The sequence below is a fragment of the Coccinella septempunctata genome, chromosome 3 (assembly GCF_907165205.1).
Source record: "Coccinella septempunctata chromosome 3, icCocSept1.1, whole genome shotgun sequence".
Classification (NCBI taxonomy): Eukaryota; Metazoa; Arthropoda; class Insecta; order Coleoptera; family Coccinellidae; genus Coccinella; species Coccinella septempunctata.
Genome location: NC_058191.1, coordinates 20,832,902 through 20,856,159, shown reverse-complemented (window position 1 = coordinate 20,856,159; position 23,258 = coordinate 20,832,902). Strand labels below are relative to the sequence as shown.

The following is a 23,258-nucleotide window of genomic DNA, read 5'->3' as shown; positions in this document are numbered from 1 at the left end:
GAACCTTTTTCGAACATAGAAGTTGGTGTTTTAGTGCCAATTCTTGGTGAAGAATCTTGGCAACGGCATCATGTCTACTTTTGTACTCCGTGCCCGCGAACTTCTGACATTCCCTGGTGATGTGCTGGATAGTTTCATGTGTCGCACAGCCATAACGACAGCTATCATCCGCCACTGAGGCATCCTTGGCGATATACAACCGTCCGGAAATCAACCAGTAGTTCGACGCGTTATGTCGACGTAATCATGGTTAACCTCGTTCTGGTGCCTTCCATGCAAAGGTTTGCCAATCAGTTTCTGCATTTCACTTTCTGCAGAGTGTTCGACGGTTTCCAAGTGGTTCTGCTGTAGCTTTAATGGTGTAGAACTATCAGCAACACAAACTACTTGATGGATTTCTGATGAAGCAGCCTTGCTCAGGAAATATTTTCGAAGTGCTTCAGTTTCCTGGGACATACGGTTGGACAAATCAACAATTCCTCTACCCCCGAGATGTCGTGGCAGCTCGGTCCGTTCTATTGAGCTTTGGGGGTGAAGTTTATTGTGTTTAGTCAGCATCGTCCTTATTTTTCTCTGTAAGGCTGCTAAATCGGTAGTGCTCCACGAGATGATACCGAATGAGTAGCTCAGCGCCGAACAAGCGTAGGTATTATTCTTTCTTCATCTGGCTCTGATTGATTTTTCTTGCCTGCATGTTTTATGCCCAGATACCTGTATGTGTCACCCCCACTTAATGCTTCAATTTCTGCATCTTCCTTGAGTTTGAACGTACCATCTTCTATTTTCCCTCTCGTTATGTTCAGCAGTCGACATTTTTCTAGTCCAAACTTCATTTTGATGTCTTCCGAGAATCCTTCGATCATTTTCAGCATTAGTTGCATTCGTTTTTTGGTAGGTGCGAAGAGTTTCAAATCGTCCATGTAAAGGAGATGATTCAGTTTCATCATAGTTCTACTGCCGCTTTTGATGGCAAATCCGTAGTCCGTAGAATTCAATCTATGAGACAAGGGATTCCGGGCCATGCAGAACCACAGAGGGCTCGGCGAATCTCCTTGGAAAATTCCGCGTCTTATTGGAATAGGTCCTGTTGTAATGGAGCCATCTGCTGCTTTCATTTGAAGACTAGTACGCCAGGTTGACATGGCGTTTTTCAGGAACTTAACAATATTGGGATCCACCTTGTGAATCTTCGCACCCTCGGCTGTCTTTGGTGCATCCTTTCTGTTGCATGGCGATGATGTTATTCCTTTCGCAATGGTTGTGAATTCGGTTTGAAATGCACGATGTGATTAATTTGTACATCGTTGGAAGACATGTGATTGGTCGGTATTTGGATGGATCTTCTGTATTCCTTTGGTCTTTAGGTAACAGGTAACATGTGTAAGGAATATTGGCATTCTTTCAGGATTTTCAATGACATAATTCATTGCGGAGGTCAATTTGTCATGCATGATCCAAATTTTTTTGATCCAGAAATTCTGTAATCCATCAGGCCCAGGTGATTTCCAGTTGTGTAGTCCTCTGATAGCTGATTTTACTTCTTCAATTCTGATCATGTCATGTTGCATCGGCTCATATCTTATAGCTTCAGACTATTCATCTTCAATCCATTAGGTATCTCCATTGAACTGAGATTTCGTTGATAATTGTTCGGTCCAGAATTGTTCAATGGCTTCCTTTGGTGGTAACTTTCCATTTTCTCCATCACACGATGTGAGTGACCGGTAGAAAGTTTCTTCCGACTTTTCGAATGAATTATTGTCTCTTTTCCGGCTATAATTGCTTTTATATCTCCTCAGGCGTTCTGCATACAGCCTTAACTTTTGCTTCAGAATGTCGAGGCAGTGGTGAGCTGTAGCATTCTCCGGCTCTCGTTATGTGAGTGTTCTTTTTCTATCCATGATTTCTTTGACAGCTTTCACAACCTTTCTTCCGCGATTCCCGTTCAAGTACTCCGTCAGTCGTGCAATGTCTATTCTTAGTCTTTCTGTTTTGTGTTGAGGACGTTTTTGCCATGGTGGCGCATGTAATTTGTGTAATTTTGGACCATCGTTGTTCGTTCGACGAATTTTTGCCCCTATGGTTTTAGCCGTCGTTAGCGCTGCACAGTAAAAAACTAGATGCAGAGATTCCAATGAACTTCCATTCTGTAGGTACTCAGGTAATACGTCCTTATTCAAGATGTCGATTATGAGTGACAGTTTCTTGGATGTATTGAGTCGGGGAGGTGCTATTCGATGAAGAGGATCTGTTCCTTCCAGTTCGGCAAAGTATCTCCTCATCTCAGAGTCAACTTGTCGGTGGAGCTCTTCCCTATCGTCCTGGTGTTCCGGCTCACTTCAGTTGCAAGATGGACTTTCAGCATCAATTTCTTCTGGCTGTTGTTGCCCAGGCATGTGTATTTCATCAGAGGTGTTGGTGTTGCTCTCAATTGCTAGCGGACGCTGAAGTTCTTGTTTAATTGCGTCGATTCGGGCCATTGGTATTAGTTCATTTCTCAGAATTACGCGGTATTGGTCTGCCATCCGTTGTTCATTGACATTGAGATTTGGGTAGGCGTTGCAGAATTCCTCATGGAGCCTTTTCCTATAGTTGTTCGTGTTCTGACATAGTCCCGTGATGAAGTTATATATGCGCACAATAGTTTCATTCATGGACGTTGTCCACTTCATGCGCTTTCTAACTAACCCCGCTTGGGTGAGCACTGGCTGAATATCCTGCGCAGCACCTTCAGCGCTTCGAGTCGGCAATTGAATTGGACTCGTTGGTTGCTGTTGTTGCTTTGGAGCTGTAGCTTCTTTTGCAGCAGGAGCCCGCTTCCTCAACATCCTGCCACCGACGTCCCGCATGCTGTCATGTCCAGCGCCGGCTCCAGACATGCCCTGACGATCCCCAGGCTGCGACTTGTTTCCGAGGCTTTTCGTTATCACCATTTTCATGGGTTTGTGCTCCCCTTTCTCGGTTTGGATGAGGGGTAGAGAAATGGGAGCAGAAAGAGCACACCTATGAAGGAGGTGAAAGAGAGAGGAAAAAGGAATGGGACTGCGGACAGCAGGCGTGGCTCGCTGCACCGTCTACGTCGTTACGTTGGCTACCTGGCAGGCCATCTAATAGATAGATATTATTATATTATTATCTTCCTATTTATAAGATGTTTTCAGAATGAAATATATCTTTCAAGTGTCCTCATTGAAAATAATTTAAGCGCATTTAAGATCGGTTAATCTTTTAGGCCAGTCATAAAAGGTCCCCCCTCATCCAAACCGATGATTCATTGGAAAATGGATGTAGATAACCTAGGTGCTTCAATAAATACCAACCTGTCCACCTGCGACAAAATAGTCTCGAGAGCAGTCTCGAGCACTCTCCGACACAAGTCAATACTAGTCTCCGAGACTGAACGCGTCTCAAGTGCTTAGATGACCAACGCCCTGAGATTAATCTCGAAATAACTTTTGCTCTCGTGATTTGATCTCAGGTGGACACTTACCATAACCCATATTTAATAGGTCTACCTTTCTTGTAACCAAGATACAACCTGATTTAAATCAGGTTACAATTAATTTTAATTTATATGAACCACCCTGTAAATTTCTGTAATATTTTATTCGTATGTCATTCTCTGTCAGGAGTGCTATAGATTGACAATAATGACATGATAAAAAAGTCTCATTACATCAGGTCCGGTTCTATAAAATTTAATGATTAGTACATTTTTCAGTTAACGAATCAGATTTAATCTCTTAGATACTTTATTATATAAAAATTTCCGTGAAAAAATTTCCAAAAATCCCATATGCCCATAAAGAAATCCTAAGCGGAATTGTTGAAACTTTTCGTAGTTATAAGCTATTTTCCATCCTAAAAGAGAGTATGAAAACATAATCATAACATATTTACCTATAAATTTTTTGCCAAGGTTTCTTGCATTGAAGTTATTACGTAAGGATCAAGCAACCGATTTGAGGCAGATCGGCCTAACTGAAATATTAGAAAAAGAGAATATTTTTGTGATTATTGGATATTATCATCAATAAAGTTACAGCCATAGAGAAAGTGTCTCTCTTGTCTCTGGTTACAGCTCTAGACATGAAAAAAATTGTGTTCGGTTTTTGTAAAAATTTGTTACGAAAATTCTTGAAAAATCCAGTGGGTAGGTATAAAGCCCGTTTGCAACAGCCGAGAATTCTCTAGAAAATTCACTCGAGATTTCATGCGCCGTGAATTATGTACCGTTAAGCCCGTTTGCAACAGCAGAGAATTCTCTAGAAAATTTACTCGAAAATTCATTTAGCGTGAATTATCTGCAGTTGCAACACACTTTCGGTAGAATTCTCCAGAGAATTCATTTCATTCCGAAATTTTCTAAAAGTGGTCGAAAATATGACAGTAAATATGCGCAATGAACCAGAACGGGTTGACGGTACAATTATGTACCGTTACATACGCACTTTCGGTAGAATTCTCTGTTGAGTTGCGTACTAAATAGTCTCTGCCGTTTTCTTGCGAGAATTTTGTAGAGAATTCTCGGCTGTTGCAAACGGGCTTAAGAATAGAATTCCATTTAAGAATTCGTGAGAGCACAAAAATCTCTTGTTTGTGATTAGAAACCTCCTTTCCAAAACACAAATCAACTCACTCAGCAAATTATTGCTGTAAAATAAAAAATAACCATACTCTGTAACCCGCTTATGCTTCGAAAACGGGGGTTATATCAAAACGGAAAAATGTTGGTGCAGTTTATAGAGGAACACCCTATATACTCAATAATCAATACTTAATGGGGAACTATAACGGAATCGTGCCAAATAATCAAACGGGAAAATTTATTTTCCTGGCCCTGTTTATTATTTTCTCATCAAAAAGAATATAGTTTACGGTCTAAAGCCCGTTTGCAACAGCCGAGAATTCTCTAGAAAATTTACTCGAGATTCCATGCGCCGTGAATTATGTACCGTTACATACGCACTTTCGGTAGAATTCTCTGTTCAGTTGCGTACAAAATAATCTCTGCCGTTTTCTTGCGAGAATTTTGTAGAGAATTCTCGGCTGTTGCAAACGGGCTTAAAACGGAATTTAAAAAATTTACCGCGTTCTATCGAAAGGCATAACAAGTCAAAGGAGCATATAGCATCCTTTTGCATTGAAAATAAGTCTTAGAACTGGCAATTTTTCAATATTTTGAAGAAATATACTTTATTCACTGATAAAGAGTTTGTTCCAACACTCCTCAAAAACTTTTAGCCTCATTAGCTCTCATGACCACGAGCCGCCACTGGTGTGTATACGTATATCGCTTAATTTTTTCAATAATAAACGTAAAGTGTTATTATTGAATTTATTTACTAACTGCTTCTGATGTGTTGTATTATTCTTACCGAGAAAATACGAAATTATAATACTATTCATACTCAAGCTGAAAGAATGATCAAAAATGGTTGAAACATTATTTTTGTATAAAATAAAGTTACGATTTCTTCGGAATGAACATGATTTTCATTTGACATTTTTTTTCAATTTAGTGCGATGAACACTTTCTATGATAATATTCGGTATTTGCGACAATTTTAAAATATTGACATAAAGGATGTTCGCCTCATGACCTATTCAGGACCTAAAAAGACTTTTTTCATGATCTTTAGACTCAACTCAGAATGTATAAGCCAAATATAAATATTATAAAAATGTGTAGGTTGGTTCATGAGTTGCGATTAATTGAAATGATTTGGAAAATCACTAAATAGCCCTGTATCCTAGTAATAGTAATGAATAAAAATAGACCCATCAAAATATAGGTTATTGAGGGGCACCCTGTATCCCCTATCTCCCCTTATTTTATGCGCAATTCCCAATGAATCACCCTGTATAAATAATTAATTTTGGGTGTGAATGAATGAAAAATGATTTGTTATCAAATTTTTATTAATCATTAATTTAAGATTCATCAATATAATAATAACGGATCAACTTTAAGTTTATGAATAATAAATTTCAATTATTTTTACATGATCAAATTTTATTTCCCTAAAACAATCTTCATAAGAATCAATAATAAAAAATTGTAAATCATAAAGTCAATAATAAAATAGAAATGATATTCATTATAAATTTCTAATAAATAAAAATGGTCAATTCTATCCATAATATACAATTGTGAATCTTCTGATCCTTATCATCAAATCATAAAAATTATAATATTACATATTTGAAATTCCAAAACGGAAAATAAAATGTTTATTCACAAAAGTTGCATTTTCACAATGCAACTAGGAAATCATATAACCTAACATTTCACACACACAAATAATAGATGAATTCGTTTATGGAAACTTAGGGCTTGTGTTATGGCAATGAACATCACTGTATTGATTTCTTTACTATGACGGTTGATCCTATTTCGGGAAGTTGTTCCACTAGCACTTATTCTGTCTTTACCGATAATTTTATTTCTCATTATTTGTAAGTACACATAGACGACGCAGGTAAAAAGAACACAAAACACTGCCATGTATATAATCATATGTACATTTTAAGGAATGAAATGAAGGCGTTGCTAAAAATGAGGTAACGATGAAAGGTCTTATTCACCACTTAATCATCTTCTTCATCCTCCACTTCATCATCATCTCCTTCATCATCATTTTCAGGTACAGGTGCGGGCTGGGCTTGCATTGATGGATTATTCTTCTTCTTGTATGCAGTCATCTCCTATTGAAAGAATTAGAATGACACAACACACTTGTATTTTAAAATATATGAGATTGATACTGAAAATCAATATGCTACTTACTCTTTCGTATCTTTGTTTGTCTTTGTCTGCCAAAGCTTCAAACTTGCCCTTGGTTTCAGGGTCTGCATCTGCCCACCTTCTACCAAGTTCCTTAGCTATATCCCCTACTCCATACTCAGGGTTTTGTGCCTTGACTTTACCACGCTCATCATTACTGAACCAGAAGAACGCCGACCTATAAATCGAATCAATTAAAACCAAAAAGTTCTTTCAGAAATGTGGTAGTACACATCCACTAGTATTATTCAGCACAGGATCATAAATGCTGTACTACAAAGGAAAAAAAAATAGTTCATAAGACCGTGCGATGGTTTTCAATTTCAACAATTCAAAATACTGGGGTACTGGGAAAATAAGAAAGTATAACTTTTCATAAGCAGCTTGTAATACTTACAGAGAACGTTTAGGTGCATTTGGATCTTTGATTTGTTTCCTCTTCTTTCCTCTAGTTTTCTCTCCTTTAGGGGGTATGTAATTTTGCATTTCGGAGTCATAACGCTTCTTATCGTTCTCAGCCATTTCATGAAAGCGCTTCTTTTCTTTGTCCAACATTGTCTGAAAAAAAAAAGAAGGAAATTGTTTAATTATATAAGCAAGAACACAACTGATTCTTCAGCTCTTTAGTGTGCTTTTGAGAGGTAGTTAAGATGATGTTTCATATGAAAATGAAAGCTGCTTACATTTTCCAATAAAGTAAAACAAGGTTAAGCATAATCAAACAAACATCAAAGGTGATTTTTTGAGCAATACAAAAAATAAGACAGATTTTAATTAAGCAGTTGTAAGACCAATTAATGTGCAACCCCATCCATTTGTAGGTTCTTTGAGCTAGAATTATGTGATCAGGAGTTCTTAATGAAAAATTAAATATTAAAACAGTACAGATATTTGAAACTGTCTCAATATCCGAAAAAAGTCAGAAAATTGAAATTGCGAGTCATTCTAGAAAGGAATCTGTAAAATAATTGAATTGCTCTGAAATGCATGAATCATCGCTTATTATTATTATCAGATATATCCCAAAAACTGTCAGGAAGTCAACAAATATGTATGAAACCAATTTTTGGGGATTTTTTAACAGCTGCCGTTATGAATGATTTTTTTTTAAATCTAGACATGGCAATTTATTTCCTCACTTAATTTTTGAAGCCAGACTTACTGCAGTCACAGAGAATGGAATCTATTGACCAGTTTCGACTGATTATACAAATAGCCAAAAATTTGGAAACAAATAATATAAATAAATATACCTGGGCATAGCTCGATTGCTTCTTGCTTACGCAATGAAATAATGTTTTTCATATAACTGAAAACCATCATATGAATAGATTATGATTAGGTATATGACTCGACAATAGTCTCAACATCGTTCCTTACAAAGCGCATACACATTTAACGAATAGAAATCGATAATATTAAAATTCAGTTTCTGCCCCAAATATAATTTGTATCAGACCCTGCCGCAGCACCCTCGTAATTTATCTTATTTCGTATAGGCCAGTTATGCCTGCTAGAGGAGGATAGAAGCTGGAGCAAAAAGAGGAGCCGTTTCCCTCGTATCAAAATAACCCTTTCCTCATCCCAAAGCCATCATTGATTTTCAGAGGTTGGAATATAAGTCGGCGCTTGCGTGAATTTATTCCTCGATATACATATTCCAATACAACCAACGCAGAACCCTTCTCGAATTTCTAGCCCTTCCCATTCTGGGATTAATGAATTTCTTTCAAAATGAAAATAAAATTTATACGTAGACGAATGTGTAATTGAAATTTCAGTATTTTCTTGGGAGAGGAAAAAACGGCTAAAATAGTTTTGCAATACAAATAGATTTCTTTCAATAAGCACTAATATATAGCTAAGCATTTTCAATTATTTCTGGGATGGGCAACAGTTGTCATCACAATTGTTAAGTATTCCAAAAGATATCATTTTTTAGCAACGAAAGGGCTGTCTACATATTAGTCGAGGATTAAAAAAATGTTTCACTGCTAATTGCATAGCCCGACCTGTGTTTTCGTTAGTAGCGTATCATTTTGACGAATTGAAATGAACGCACAGAAAATTTTCCGTCCACGACAATTGTTCAGATAAAGTTTTTTCAAATGGGTCCAAGATAAGTCCCCCTAAATATCAGCATTTTTTTAGGAATGCCTTTTATTAGTAGCTTTGATACTTCAGTTGAAATACTTCAAAATTGAGGTGAAAAAATGTGTTAATTGTTAGGTAATATAATACAAAAGGCTGTTCTTCAAAGAAAAATTTCATATTTATTTCATATTATTCGTGCTAATATAGCTAACTCCCAAACTAAACTTTCAGTTAGGGGATCGCGGAAACCAGGAGAGTTAGAGCAAGACAGATGGCAACTTTCCGAGTTATTTTTCATAGAAACAAGTCTCCTACGATGCTTCGTTTTTGATTAATTAGGAAAAATTGAGTTTTTGACGATTTCGAATAATTCACATAACTTTTTAATCTTTGAAGTTAGAGATTCAAATTTGGAACCTCTTTCAGGAACTTTTTCCTGATAATTTGAAAAAATTTTCATCTTGCTGTTTTCGAATTATGGATTGTATTTCCTTAAATGAAAACTACTTAATATTGAGTTTATCATCGTTGAATTGGAGAAAAATTCGTAGATTTAAGAAATATTCAGATGTGTTTTTCTTTCGTTTTGAAAGGAATACTTCAAATTCCTATAAATTTGCAACTGTAAAAATCGAGCATCAAAGTTCGAATGGAACTGTATCAGTTGATCACACCGATCGACACACCTTTCCATCTTTTTCTTCATCTTTTTCGTTCAAAAATTATGAATTTTTCTGGTTGCAACACTTCGAAAGTATATTCGCAGTCTCTCAAATATTCGCATACTTTGCGATATGAAATAAATAATAACCAAACAGTGAATAAACGTTGATTCTGAAACGCAATGAGGGTCTGCAATCGTCTCTGTTTTGTGAATGAAAGGAAATTGTATACTTCATTCAAATTTATTTTAGCAGTCGGTTGGCCATGAAATAATTTTCTCAAGTTTTTGTAACTAGAACGAAGTTAGGTTGGCACTCATGAAATGTCGTTAATGTCATAACGCCGTTGCCACAACTAATATCAATTTTTATTACGAAAATTCGAAAATGCCGAAAGTGATTGAAAAAAGAGACAGGGTTTCAGGAAGTGCTATTTAGAATTCAGGTCCGCTCATTCAAATGGTTATACCCTGATATTCTAAAATCCACAATATGTCAGACGGTATCGAATATATTCAAGGTAAGAGAATTTATATAATGTTTCATCTGAATCTAAACGACTTATATTTCAGCTGAATATTTCCACAATCAGAAAGATTGTGAATGAAGAGGATGACAAAGAATTTCCTTCTATTGGGAGACCCAAAAAAGTGGTGGCATTTGGGAATTTTATGTTTGAGTGAATTTATGCGAAAAGTTAACTACAGGATTTTCGATAAATGTCATCGGAGAATGAGTTCCCTAAAATGGATTTTTCTGTTTTTCATTTGACTTGTCCTATACAATGTAAATGTCTTAAGGTGCTAATAAATACCTAATTATTATAATTACATCAATGTATAAAGATGAATAGCTACAAATACGCGCAAGTTGCCCTGTTACTGTTTATTCATGTGAAATTTTTGTTCAACGGTGAAGTTGCATCTTAACTTGAACCTTCCTTCAACTCCTTTTACTTATATTGATGCAAGATGATTTTTATTGAAAAATTTAACATTCTTGTAATTATCTGTTAATTCTTTCGGGAGATACCCATTGCCAACCACTGCATCATATGCATTTCATCTTCGGGTTAATATTTTTGAAATCTACAAATGATGTAAGCCAAAGAAGATAACGAACATTAACTCTCCTCAAGCTAGTGCATATTATGATATTATACTGATCTCTTGTATTTTCCATGCAAATAACTGGATTTGGTATGCCTTCAATCAGTTTGTATAAACTTCAATTATGTTCGTCAGATATTTTCCGAAGAGATTCGACATTGTGATAAAATACGTAATAACAGAAACTTTTACGTAGAACGGGCAACATAGCGTTAATTTAAAACCCAAAAATGTTTTGACAAGCTTCATAACCCCACATTTTCGTACTATACAGAGTGAAATGTGTCAAATTTCCATGGCCAACCGACTGCTAAAATAAAGTTGAGTGAAGTATAGAATCCAGAATTTACAAAGATTATAGAGAATATCGTTCATAACAATATTGGCAAGGTAACGGTTGTTATGGTACCTGTCCACTTGCGACAAAATAGTCTCGAGAGCAGTCTCAAGCACTGTACGACACAAGCCAATACTAGTCTCCGAGACTGAACGTGTCTCAAGTGCTCAGATGAATAATTCCCTGAGATTAATCTCGAAACTTTCTCTCGAGATTTTATCTCTGGTGAACACTCACCATTTCTTGTGCGAAAAGATACATTCTTTCTGCATTGGATATGCAGGATACCTATTATTTTTTGAGAAAATTCTCTATTCTAGACTGGTTTTAATTAATTATTAAGTACGTTATTTACTGGGTATATCATCCAATAAAAATTTTCATTAAATAAAATTTATTCCAATGGAAAATTCAAGTTCAGAATTGCCAATTTGATTTTATTTATTGTCGATTTGCAATTGACTAATGCCAGATTGAAATTGATTATGGATGGCCAATTGGATTCTGATTAATGTTTTCTTATTGAAAGAAAAACATTAACAGTACAAGTGTTAGTATTTCGAAACTCTAAAAATGTGTTAAATATTCTACCGCTAACGATTCTGATATCGATTAAAATTCAATCTGGAAGGATTCTGCATTTTCTGAAACTTTTTAGGGTTTTCACCTATAATTTTAATGACAGAACCGGATCATTATAAACGAAAGATTGAAGAGGCCACGTGTATTCTGTTGGATCAAAATAATATTATAATTTGGCCAATTGTTCGGTAGGAATAGATCATATTTGGATTAATTTACTGAAGAGGGAACTGTCATCCGGTAATTTCAAAATTAAATGAATCAACGTTTCTATGCAATTCACCTTCGTCTGATGAAGGAGTCTGATATTGACTCCGAAACGTTACTGTACATTATAATGATTTCAAAGTTCTTCCCATTGTCAGGCAACAATTATTTCTACTTGATTTGCTCCTGACAAATTAGTGCAAGAATTTAAGCAGGCGCAAATCGGTTATTTCATTTCTTTAATTGCTTGTGTTCCAGAGTTGGGAGTGAAAACCCTGAAATGTTTCAGCTAACGATTCTGTTCGGCTTTCAAGTTCCTTTTTCAGAATTTCCAGTATCGACTCTACTTATGAAAATAGATATATCGAGTTAATTCTTTTCATATGTATAGTTCCTCAAAAATGGCCAATTTGTAGTGCACAAGAAACACATTTAGTTCGTTTAATAAGTACCAACTTTACTTTTCACTCATTCCTTTTAACTGCTTCTTGAACATTTATTAATTAATAGGATCTATCGAGTTTCAATTTTTTCAAAGATTCTTATTGTAACAGAAAGCTGAATCCCAGTATCAGCGTAACAGATTCAAAAGTTGAATATTCCTATACCCCATCATTTCCCGACCGTAGATCTCGAGATTAACATTAGTTGCTTTTCGGTTTTAAAACAACGGTGGTTAGGAGTTTGGAGAGTAATATTCATCTGAAGGTAAACTGGTTTTCTGCCGCCCATCTGCGTCCAGTACACAGGATTTCTGTGGTCAGATCGAAGCCGGTATGCAGCGTTGCCTTTTTAACCGATGATTAACGTACGCTCTTCCTGGCATGAATTTATAGATGTTCTCGGTTCAAGATGAATTGAACGGAATTGGGGAATTTTTGAATGTAGTTGGAGTTGAACTTTATATGTGCCATATATAGATTGGGCTGTAGGAGTTTAATATGACATAGATTTCAACAATATCAACAAAAACATCCCGTTACCTCACTCAGAAGATGTTTAACCCTATTGAAATTCCAATCCGGCGATTTATCCGAAATCAGTGTTGAGATAGAAATTCAGTTAAACGGGATCAACACAGGGTAATTAAATACATTTTTCCATGAATGAAGGGAAAGCAAAAGAACAACTTGAGCAACGAAAACTCACGTTGTGAAATTCCTTTTGCTGCATAAAGTTTCCAAAATATTGTGAGTTGAATAATTGCCAATTTTTGCAACGAAATGTGGCCACTCTAAGATTGGTCCTCATATCATTAGGATGTGATAATGAAAATTAAGTTTTCTCATTTGATAGCGGTTCTCGATTTATAGATGTGTATTCCTTCGAATAAAAAAAAAAGTTCTGCAAAGCCGGCCGCCACAGCTTGTTTTCAATAAGAATGCAGTTTTTCATGGAATGTGGAATTGTAGAAAATTCTCGAAATGTTTGGGTTCATTTGCGAGAGTTGAGAATCCTATCCAAATCCTTGCTCGATTTCAAAGATAAAGAATAAGGAAATACTGAAAGAAAATCTATTGTGTAATAATCTCTGAAATGCCGATACATCTCGGGCTTTTACTCTTGGATTTTCATATTTCGGGAGGATTTTTTGTTGCATACAACGGAATGCAACAGATCTGACGGGATCTGTTTGAATCACCGCGATCTAACAGGAACATTCTTGAGAGATTAATCGATAAGATATTCCTAAAAATAGTGGTGTTGTAATTCCGCTCATAAAGTAATGATTAATTTTCGAGAAATAAATTACGATAGAGCCACGAGAGAACGGACTGGCTGGAGGTTATTCACTCCCAGCTCATGGTCATTAAAGTTTATGGTGGATAAAAAAATGGCCCTGCGGCACAAACAATAATTTATAGTCTTCAGCGCACGCTACAAAAAAAAATCAACCGGCATTTTCAGCGTTCAAATCGGTCCTTTTTTCATAGGAAGTAATGCATTCTACTCCGAATAGATATAAGAATTCAAACCATCCAATATATATGCTCCAAATAAAGTTTTTGATGCACCATCTTTGAAACATTGGAGACAATTCAAATTTTGCAATTAATTTCCCCAACATCTTCTTTCGTATCACTCCCTTTCAATTTCGACACCTCATAAACCCTAACATGTTCATGAAGTTTTTTTCCGGGATTTTTCCCAAGAACGACAGCGTTATAATTTTGACCGAACCACTGTAATTTACGGATTTTGCACTGAAAATTTAGTCCCAAACGATTGAGTTGTACTAATTGATGAAGAATTTGAGGTCAAAGTCGATTATGTCTGTCCATCCGGCAATAAACATAACTTCCTAGCGAAAAAAATAGGGACACGAAATTTTCAGTGGTAGACTCATTGTCCGATATTGAGCCAAATAATCTGAATCCACTTGATGGTTTCGCAGTTATAAACATCTAAAATATATTTTCAATATTTGGAAGAATACCGATCAGTGGCGGCTCGTGATCTATTTCACTAGGGGGCTACTTTTAGAATAATAATAAAAATATGAAATTTTAAAACCAGTTTTCCGCGAAATTTTATGCAATTTATAATTCTTTTTGAAACATACCTGTTCTTATCTACTTGCTCGTTGTGCTTAATAATATTATTCCGGTATTCTAATTGAGCAGCGATATTAGTCGTAACCAGAAAAGCTAACTCTGTCGAACAATTTACATACTTGGCAGATAGCTCATGCTTCTTAATTTTTTCATTGAGGTGCTTCAAATCTCTAAATCCTGCCCTTGCCCATACGTTATCAATTGTTATACACTTGTCTTGAGAAGTTTTTGGAGTTTTATCTGCCTGGGTTAAATTTAAATCGGGAGTCGGTCTACCCAGCAGTTGAATACGGCTTTTTTCCGCCAGCGAAATCAGTTTTTAAAATATTTTGAACACTATTGTCCGCCGTGATTTGAAAACGTAAACAAATACGAACGCACGCTAAGATGTCTATACGCTAGCCGGCATCGGCTAGAATGAAGCGGATAGGGGCGACTTTTATCGTAGCCCTTTTACTCCTTAAAACGACCGACACGAAGAGTTGCGGCTGGAGCCGAATGACTGTCCGAATGCAAGAATTCGGGGCTACACGATTCATCGCCCATGCAGGGACGAACTGCTAGATTATGATTGAAATAAACAAAACTGCAGGAGTCGCATGAAAGTTTTACATTAATAAATTATATAAATAACCGTGGAGAGTAATATTTTCATTGAAAATCGTATGGGAAGGTAAATAGCATAAAAGGATTGATTTCTTGTGATTTCTTGTATGGGGGGCTGTAGCCCTATAGCCCTCACAGACCAGCCGCCACTGATACCGATCCGATAGAATGAAAACTCAGCAACTAGTTGTAAAGAACGGACGAGAAGAATTGTGCAAAATTTCGTAGGGATTGTTTCACTCCAAAATAAAAAAAAACCTCAAATTTTTTTACCTCCAAAACAATGCAGAAAATGCAGTACCATTCAGAACGTTATCATAACCAAGTATTCATACTAGTTTTCAAATTGATCACATGCAAGTGCATTGTGGGAAATATTCGGAAAATATTTGTTCTTGGAGCCAAGCAGCTTTTTGGAGGGTTTGTATCTACTTGTAGGTACTTCACGTCAGTGCTTTTTCCATTTTTCAATCAAAGGCATCACTTAATTTTTTTCAGCTATTTGATACAAATATAAATGACATTAAATAATACATTGAATAATACGTATTGAAAAGACGTTTTTTTTTGGAAACTCGGATGCTATGGAGGATGAGGAAATGAGAATCAGGTGCCTATTTGGAAAAAAACTTCTGCAAAATTTCATTATTTAATCCCTGTCCCATTATGAAAAAATGGAATAAATCCTAAATCCGTAATCATACAAGAAGTCACCTCTGACTCAACGTTAACTTTTCAGCGAAGCGCTCCTGAACTTCCCCGAGATTCTGGTACACCCTGTATAGTGATCGATCAACTTAGTTTGAGAGTTGGTTGTTGTTTCTGGACATAATGAAGAAACTGAAAGGTTTGGGTGGAATTTTGTGTTCGGGAAGATTCATTTGAAGATGAAAACTAGCTGGTACTTCATGGGGTGCACATGCAACTCCTCTCGAACGGCAGCCCTAGCTTAGGTTTTTTCGGCTGCTGATTATTGTTGCCCCGTTTGGGTTAAAAGTGCTAATTTGCAAAAAATTTATGTTCAGCTTAGTCTTTCTATGAGAATTATAACTGGAACTATTAGATCTTCTCCTATTCAATGGTTACCAGTTCTTTCAAACATTGTACAGCCCCATATTAGTAGAATAAATTGTGATAAATTCTTGGAATAAATTTCACTCCTTTCCCTACTCACTTCCAAGTAACGGTTTTGAAAAAAAAATCAGGTACGTAGCGCGAGTTGTATAGGTTAGGGATGGAATTATCTTCGAACTAAGATATGCCTAGTAAGCGGATATTTTGCTGACATTAGGTCCTTTCGTTTGAATAAAAAGTGTAGCACTTTTCTACACTCGATTTTAGTATTCGTTTGCTGATTGAATTTACACCAGTGTAGAGGAGGTGTAGTTTATCTATATCTCCTCTTGATTATGTGTAGATAAACTACATTTCCTCTACACTGGTGTAAATCAAATCGAGGGTAGTAAAGTGCTACACTTTTTATGCAAACGAAAGAACCTATTATATATTGCAACACCACCAAATTTTTTTTGTTTTCCTTTTCGCTCCCATAGAACATCTGCTCAATTTCATTTTTGCCGGTTTTCTGGTTTCTAAGAAAAAAAAATTTTGAATTGCTTAGGGAGCTCAAGTGAGCTGTATCTTAGCAGGGGCTACGAAAAAAAATTATATGGAAGACCCACACTATTTTTTCACGATTATTCATTTATGACCATCAATAATATTCACTTCTATTTCACGTTGCTTTTCTCATTATAGGTACCTCCTAACTCGCAAAAACTTGAATAATATTAAAGTATTGTTTGGCTGAAAAGAGATGGCTGTTTAGAAATTAAAAGATTTCGTTACATAGATATCTAGATAGATAGAGGTCAAGTTGATAGAAGTGCGAAAAACGGCTTTGCTTCTTCCCCACGTATTGTACAAGTTATCAACTCTTCACATCACAGACGTCCGTTTTGTATCAGGTTTCCTATGTGAACTATAAAGATAGATCCTTAATCTTGTATTTTGAACAGATGTTCTCCATCTAGCATTTGATTTACGTTATACTAATTTTCATGTAGACATCTTGTGGGTATTCTTAACATTCTTGATTTTCACTTCCGTTTCGAAAGGATAGTCCCGAATCATACCCCAAGTTACATCATAATTTTGGCGGGTTTTAGCCAGCAAATGAAACCGTTGCGTTGATTGGAAAATAGCTTCCACACTCTATCGAAAAAAGGGTCCAAAAGCATCATTAGACTCTACCATCAGTAATTGGCACTTCCTCAAATGAATAGAGAACAAATGAAATAATAGACTCGAGTGAAATAATTCAATAACCCCTCGAAGAAACATCAAACTACTTCCAAACTGGGAGCACCAAAAAAGGGCTAAGTTTGTATACTGAGCTTATCAAGTTTATGACTGTTCACATGAGAATGTGAATGTTATTTCTACACGAGAATCGATATTCTCATTCAACAGATGCATAATTTTGCATTTTCAAGAGACCTGAAGTAACAACTCAACAACTTGAATCTGAAGCCACAAAGTAAAATAGCAAAATCAAACATATTTGGACGCATAAATGGGTTTGAAAATAGAATTAATATTTCCAAGTCGTTTTTCCATTTCTTGCAAGATTTCGAAAAGTGAAGTTCAAAATATAGCACGTATCTTTGAGAAAGTAGAGTTTTCAACATTAAATTTATGAAGTTGAAATATTGATGTTTCCTGTCACATGCTCACCGTTCATCAAGAAAAAATATAGTAGTTGCCCGTTTGCAACAACCGAAAATTCTCTAGAGAATTTACTCGAGAATTCATGCGCCGTGAATTCTCTACAGTTACATACGCACTTTCGGTAGAATTCACTGTTCAGTTGCATACAAAATTATCTATGCCGTTTTCTTGCCAAAATTTTGTAGAGAATTCTCGGCTGTTAAGAACAGGCTTTATGCACTAGTAGGCCAGGATATCCAGGATAACAAATAGTATATGTGGTGCTGGAAAAAACCAAATGGAATAAATCTTGGTTACTGTACAGGGTAGGCAAAATTGGTGATACCTGAACTACAACTTTTTGACCCAACGAGATGAATGAATGGCACATTACGTTCGTCTTTTTTCGAGAAACTAAGAATGCCATAAACTGCATTTCTTCTTCTTTTGTTTTCAAGTTATAGGCCAAAATTGAAATTGGGGCGATTTCAACTTTGGTCATTGTCTCCGTTTCTGTTTGTGCTAGAATGTTGAAATGAAAAATTATGCAGACCCTTTTTTGATAGCGTACTATGTTTTTTTCCAACAGGTTTATTTGCTGGGCTATAATATGAAGTTCCTTTTTTTCTTATGAAAACAGTGGTTTAAAATCGCCACTTTTTTCCTGTTTCAGAAATATATCATACATCGCCCTCAGATTCGTTCAGACATTATGAAAAATCACATCTGTATGTTATAGCTCGGCAAATAAACCTGTTGGAAAGAATCTTAGTACGTCACTGGATGGCTATCAAAAAAGTGTCTGCATAATGTTTTCATTTCAACATCCCAGCACAAACAGAAACGGAGACAATGACCAAAGTTGAAATCGCCCAAATTTCAATTTTGGCCTAAGTATAACTCGAAAACAAAAGAAGATAGAGAAAAGCAGTTGATGGCATTTTTAGTATCTCGAAAAAAGACAAAGTAATGTGCCATTCATTTTCCTCTATATCGTTGGGTTAAAAAGTTGTTCAGGTATCACCAATTTTGCCCATCCTGTACATATTTATGAAAAATCACGTCAAATTTAATTTTTTTTTTCGTAAAAATACGAACCCTACCTTCAACCCAGCTCGAAAGACAGGTACAACCACAATTTATCATTTTAATGTTTATTGCAAAAATCAAAATAGAAAAAAAAATGTTTAGCGAAATTTGGTGCAAATACTAAAATGTAATACAAAATGTATGGAAAAAATTATCAATATTGATGAAGAAGATGTACTAAGTGTTCACCGCTAACGCCTTGGCAACATCCGAATTTCTTCCAAAGTTATTCAACATCTTAGGAGTACCTAATCGACCTAATCGTAAGCATGCGATTTTTGCAATAAACATGAAAGTGATAAAATTTCTGAATAGAGACTGACGCGACCTTTCAAACGATTCATAAAAATAGTAATAATAAGCTTTATTAATCCTATATAAGACATCAGAAACAATGTGTAGAACAAGTCTGAGGAAGAAAGAGAAAGAATAAAATAAAATGAAATAAACATCGAGTTTGGCAAACTGAGTATTGACAGAATATATACCCTAGTCAAATACAGTAGGCATTATTGATTCAACGTTCTACGTATTTTAGGATATTTCATGGATATTAACAGTAAACGAGAAAATATTTATTCCATTTGGCTTTTCCATACTGTGTACTGATTAGTTGAAAACCAAATTCCCCAAAATTCCCACTAGGTCTTTGCATTTTGTATTTTTTAAATGAATAACACAAACACGTTTCTCCTTTGGATATCACGCTCATAAGGTTGCAAAGATAGTACTTTTCAAGTTTTTAATGAGGACCTTCGAACAGCAGTTTTCATAAAGTGTATCTTGGGTGCCTTGGGACAGCCCTGTTCTAGAATAATTTACCAAAATTAATTGTTCATTTGCCGGTCAATGATATTTTAGCACACTTTTTCGCATATAATTCCAAAAAAAATCGAGAACCTCCTAGAATGTTCAGTCAAGCTGAAACTTTGAACAGGTCTTGGGTTTGTTTTTGAGCAAGTTGTTTTAGGATTCCACCTGATAGGACTAGGTATACGCATGAGAATTTTGAGAAAATACATATATTAGACCCAGTGAAAAATCTGTTGAATATTCGGAAGCATGATGTAACTGCTGCATTATATTTTGACCAAGTTTCGGATTCCCTAGAACAGAGGCCCTCTTATCTCATTTTATTTCAAAGCCTGGTTTACTTTATTTGCATATAAAATCATCTTAATACAATCGAAAATATGAATCTCCGACGCTTCTGAGGATGCGGCTGCTGGAAAGTGGCAACACGATATATAGTCTACTAGTATACAGGGAGTATCAATACTACATATTTTGAAATATTTCACTGATTCCCGAGTTCAAAACACATATGAATATTTAACCCAAATCATTTAAAACAATTGTGTCTCCTGTCTGAGAACCTACAGGGTTTTTCGTAGAACTTTTTTCAAGCTCTACAAAACTGTAGCTGATCATTTTTCTCCGTCTTCCCCATCTTACTCAGCGCCGGCCATTAAGCCTGAGACGAACGGGTTCTTTCAAAATTTGTTGTCATCGATACTTTCCTCATCTTTATTATGTAGGAATGAATTTTACACAAAAACCTTCTCGAATAAATTCTGTACACTTCAGTGAAATTCCCATCGAAATCGAACATCTTGTTTGAGAGTTAAGCAAGTACCTACGAACTTTCACATTTATAATAGTATAACGGAAATATATATAGTATATAGGAAAGAATTGTTAATTGCGTATTTTCTGTGCAAGTTATTACTCCATAACCGAATCTATGGTAATGATTAACTAACTGTATCAGATAATGAAACTGAATCATAATGTTCTTTATTGTTAAAGAATAATTAATTGATCCTTTAAGCGAACAGAGAACTTGGAGTAAGATTCTTCTCGAATATATAATATCTTCAACAGAGCTTGATTTAGCAAAATGACAAATGAAAAATGAGGGGAATCTAATGTTCAAATAAACGTAGCAAGTCGAGGACTTTCTGTAATTGTAACGTTTATGAAATTAACCTACTAAATGTGGAACTTGTTGGACACCCTATATGCAAGTATAGCTTATACAAGTAGTAGAATTCCTTTCTAAGCGAACCTTATAACATATAAGAACTTACCTTCCACCTATCGGCGCATTTCCTAGAGAATTCAGCGAACACGACGTTCTCTTCTGGATGTTTTTTCTTATGCTCCTCCCTGCATGTCTGCACGAAGAATGCGTAGGCGGTCATACGCCCTCTCGGCCTTGCATCGGCTTTAGCACGCGGCATTCTGCCTTTAGTAGCTACTGGCGTTAACTGTTGTTGATTCTGTTGCTGATGCAAAATCGATTGGTGGTGTGGTGAATGATGGTTGTTCAGTTGCTGATGATGCCTCTGCTGATGTGCATCTACCAGTGCCTGATGATGTTGCAGAGCGGCGTGTTGAGCTTCGGCCTGTCGCTGTCGCTCTTGGTGGTATCTATGAATAGCTTCGTTCTGCTGAGTCTGAGCCTCTTGATGCCTCTGAACGGCTTCTTGGTGCTGTTGCTGCCGGTGTGCTTCTTCTAATCTAGCTTGAGCTTCTGACTGCTGAAATTGAAAAGATGCCTTGTCAATGAGGATTTTTTTAATGAATAATAAATTCAGTTAATAAATTAAATTTGGTAATGAAAATAAAAAATGCTTTCATATGTTGAACCAGATACTTCTTTACCGTGAATGAATGATTGTAATTAATTATTCACGAGAGTTGATAGAGATACACATATATGTTTCGACTCCACCAGTCCAATTGTATATAAAAGCTCTATATTTCGTCACTTATCCTTGACTTCTTCAGAAGCGCCTGAATAATACAAATATCTCGCATTAAAAAATTCAAATTCCCTTAAGATAGTTGATGAAATAAAGAGCTTCAATACATTTTGACTCTCATAGGAGTTTTGTCCTAAAAAAAAAGTAGTAGAAACACCCTTAGTGTAAATTAATGATTTTCTAAACGACTAGTACTCCTTCAACTTTCTTTTTAATAATATATACATACAAAATACAAAGTTAAAAACCATGATAGTGATTACCTATATATAAAGTTAATCTCGGTATGTCCCTTCTATCATCTTGAACAGATTGCGACTAAGCTTTGTGGAATGATTGGACGCATGCCCGGGAAAGTTTCTGAGTTACTAAAACTGTGTTCCGATTTATAGGTAAGACAGTTCTGCGGTAAGAATTTTGCCAGGTCATCAAGTGTAGAAAAAAATGAAAAGAAATAAATGAAATATTTCAGTGGTAGTGGCGATCCCTCATGGATAAATGAACTATGCATTATAAGATATCCTGATTCTCCTAGATGCCAAGGTGTACCCCTCAGAAGCTCCTCAAAGAGCTTGTAGTAATCCCAATTTTTTACGATATCTTATATTTGGAGCGAATAAATAGGGAGGATACGTACTTCAGATTGCCCGATCATAAATGAATATAATCTCAGTTGTTCGAAACGCCCACGGCATCAATTTTTCTTTATAATTTTAAGAAATGCAGTTACTGAATTATTTCTTTGTGTAATTACTGAAAATTGATTTGAACTTAATTTGAGGAAGACAAATGATCAAGCAAAACAGGAGATCAGCGAACTATTTCCCATTTGGCATCCCATTCAACGGCAACCAGCTATTCGACAGATAAGCAGATATCCTAATGGAATACCACTTGCGTATATGCTCCGTGAAAAAGCTTAAATTGAATTTGAAATGACAAAGGTAATCAATTGCACGGTACGAACAGGCATAAAATGAAACGAAAATAAAAAAAAATTAAGAGTATTGGAATTTTTTTTACAATCATTGCCATATAATTGATTAAATCACTAAAAGGCATATTAAGTAATGATTTGAGTTTTTCGTAAACCATTTTTCGTATTATGACCTAAATCTGGCTGCCTAAACTCAGAACACCAATTCACTTCATAATCTCAATATTCAATATTTCAATAGTATTCACTACTACCGAACCTACTAACTATCGACTTCATTTTATTATAGTTGCATGAGATGCGATGTTCAAACTATTTACACCAAAACTATCAACTCTTTCAGTTACATTAAATATGAAACCGAATGATTTATCCACAATAAAGAGTAGAATAAGAACGCTGCAAAAATTCCACAATGCCTGCAATTCCCAGTTTTCTTCAAGCGTTCTAGATAGATTATATGCGCAAATAGCTGTTCGCTATATACCTAAAATTTACATTCGAATCCAAAGTGTTGGATAGAAAAATAGGATACTGAGAAGCGAGCCATACTCTCAAGTTAAATTATAAATATGCTCCCCCCGAGTAGGCGGGTATGGAAAAACGTAAGATATTTTTTCAGTCGACGGGTCTCAGGCTAATTCCATATTTTCATTATAAATCCGGAAAACCGAAGTGTGAATGTTCGACCTATTTCTTCAACATAAATTTTTCCTATCTCTACTCTGTGGACATCTCATAATATCCATAGATTTATTTAGGTATATTAATTCACCAACACCTAAAAATTTCTAGGTCCATATATGTAAGATAACC

At 35.7% G+C, this 23,258-nt stretch overlaps 1 protein-coding gene across 2 annotated transcripts in view; it reads right to left on the bottom strand.

Moving 5' to 3' along the window:
* Nucleotides 1–5,904: 5,904 nt before the first annotated feature.
* The window catches only part of LOC123309376 (high mobility group protein DSP1-like), a 30,435-nt gene continuing 13,081 nt past the window's right edge, over nucleotides 5,905–23,258 (bottom strand). For both annotated transcript variants that reach the window (XM_044892464.1, XM_044892463.1), the window contains exons 2-5: nucleotides 20,828–21,280; nucleotides 7,185–7,345; nucleotides 6,791–6,965; nucleotides 5,905–6,708 (exon numbers count right to left, since the gene is read on the bottom strand). In XM_044892464.1, the coding sequence (XP_044748399.1) occupies nucleotides 6,592–6,708; nucleotides 6,791–6,965; nucleotides 7,185–7,345; nucleotides 20,828–21,280 (906 nt within the window). In that variant the 3' untranslated portion in view covers nucleotides 5,905–6,591. The remainder of the gene's footprint in view (nucleotides 6,709–6,790; nucleotides 6,966–7,184; nucleotides 7,346–20,827; nucleotides 21,281–23,258) is intronic.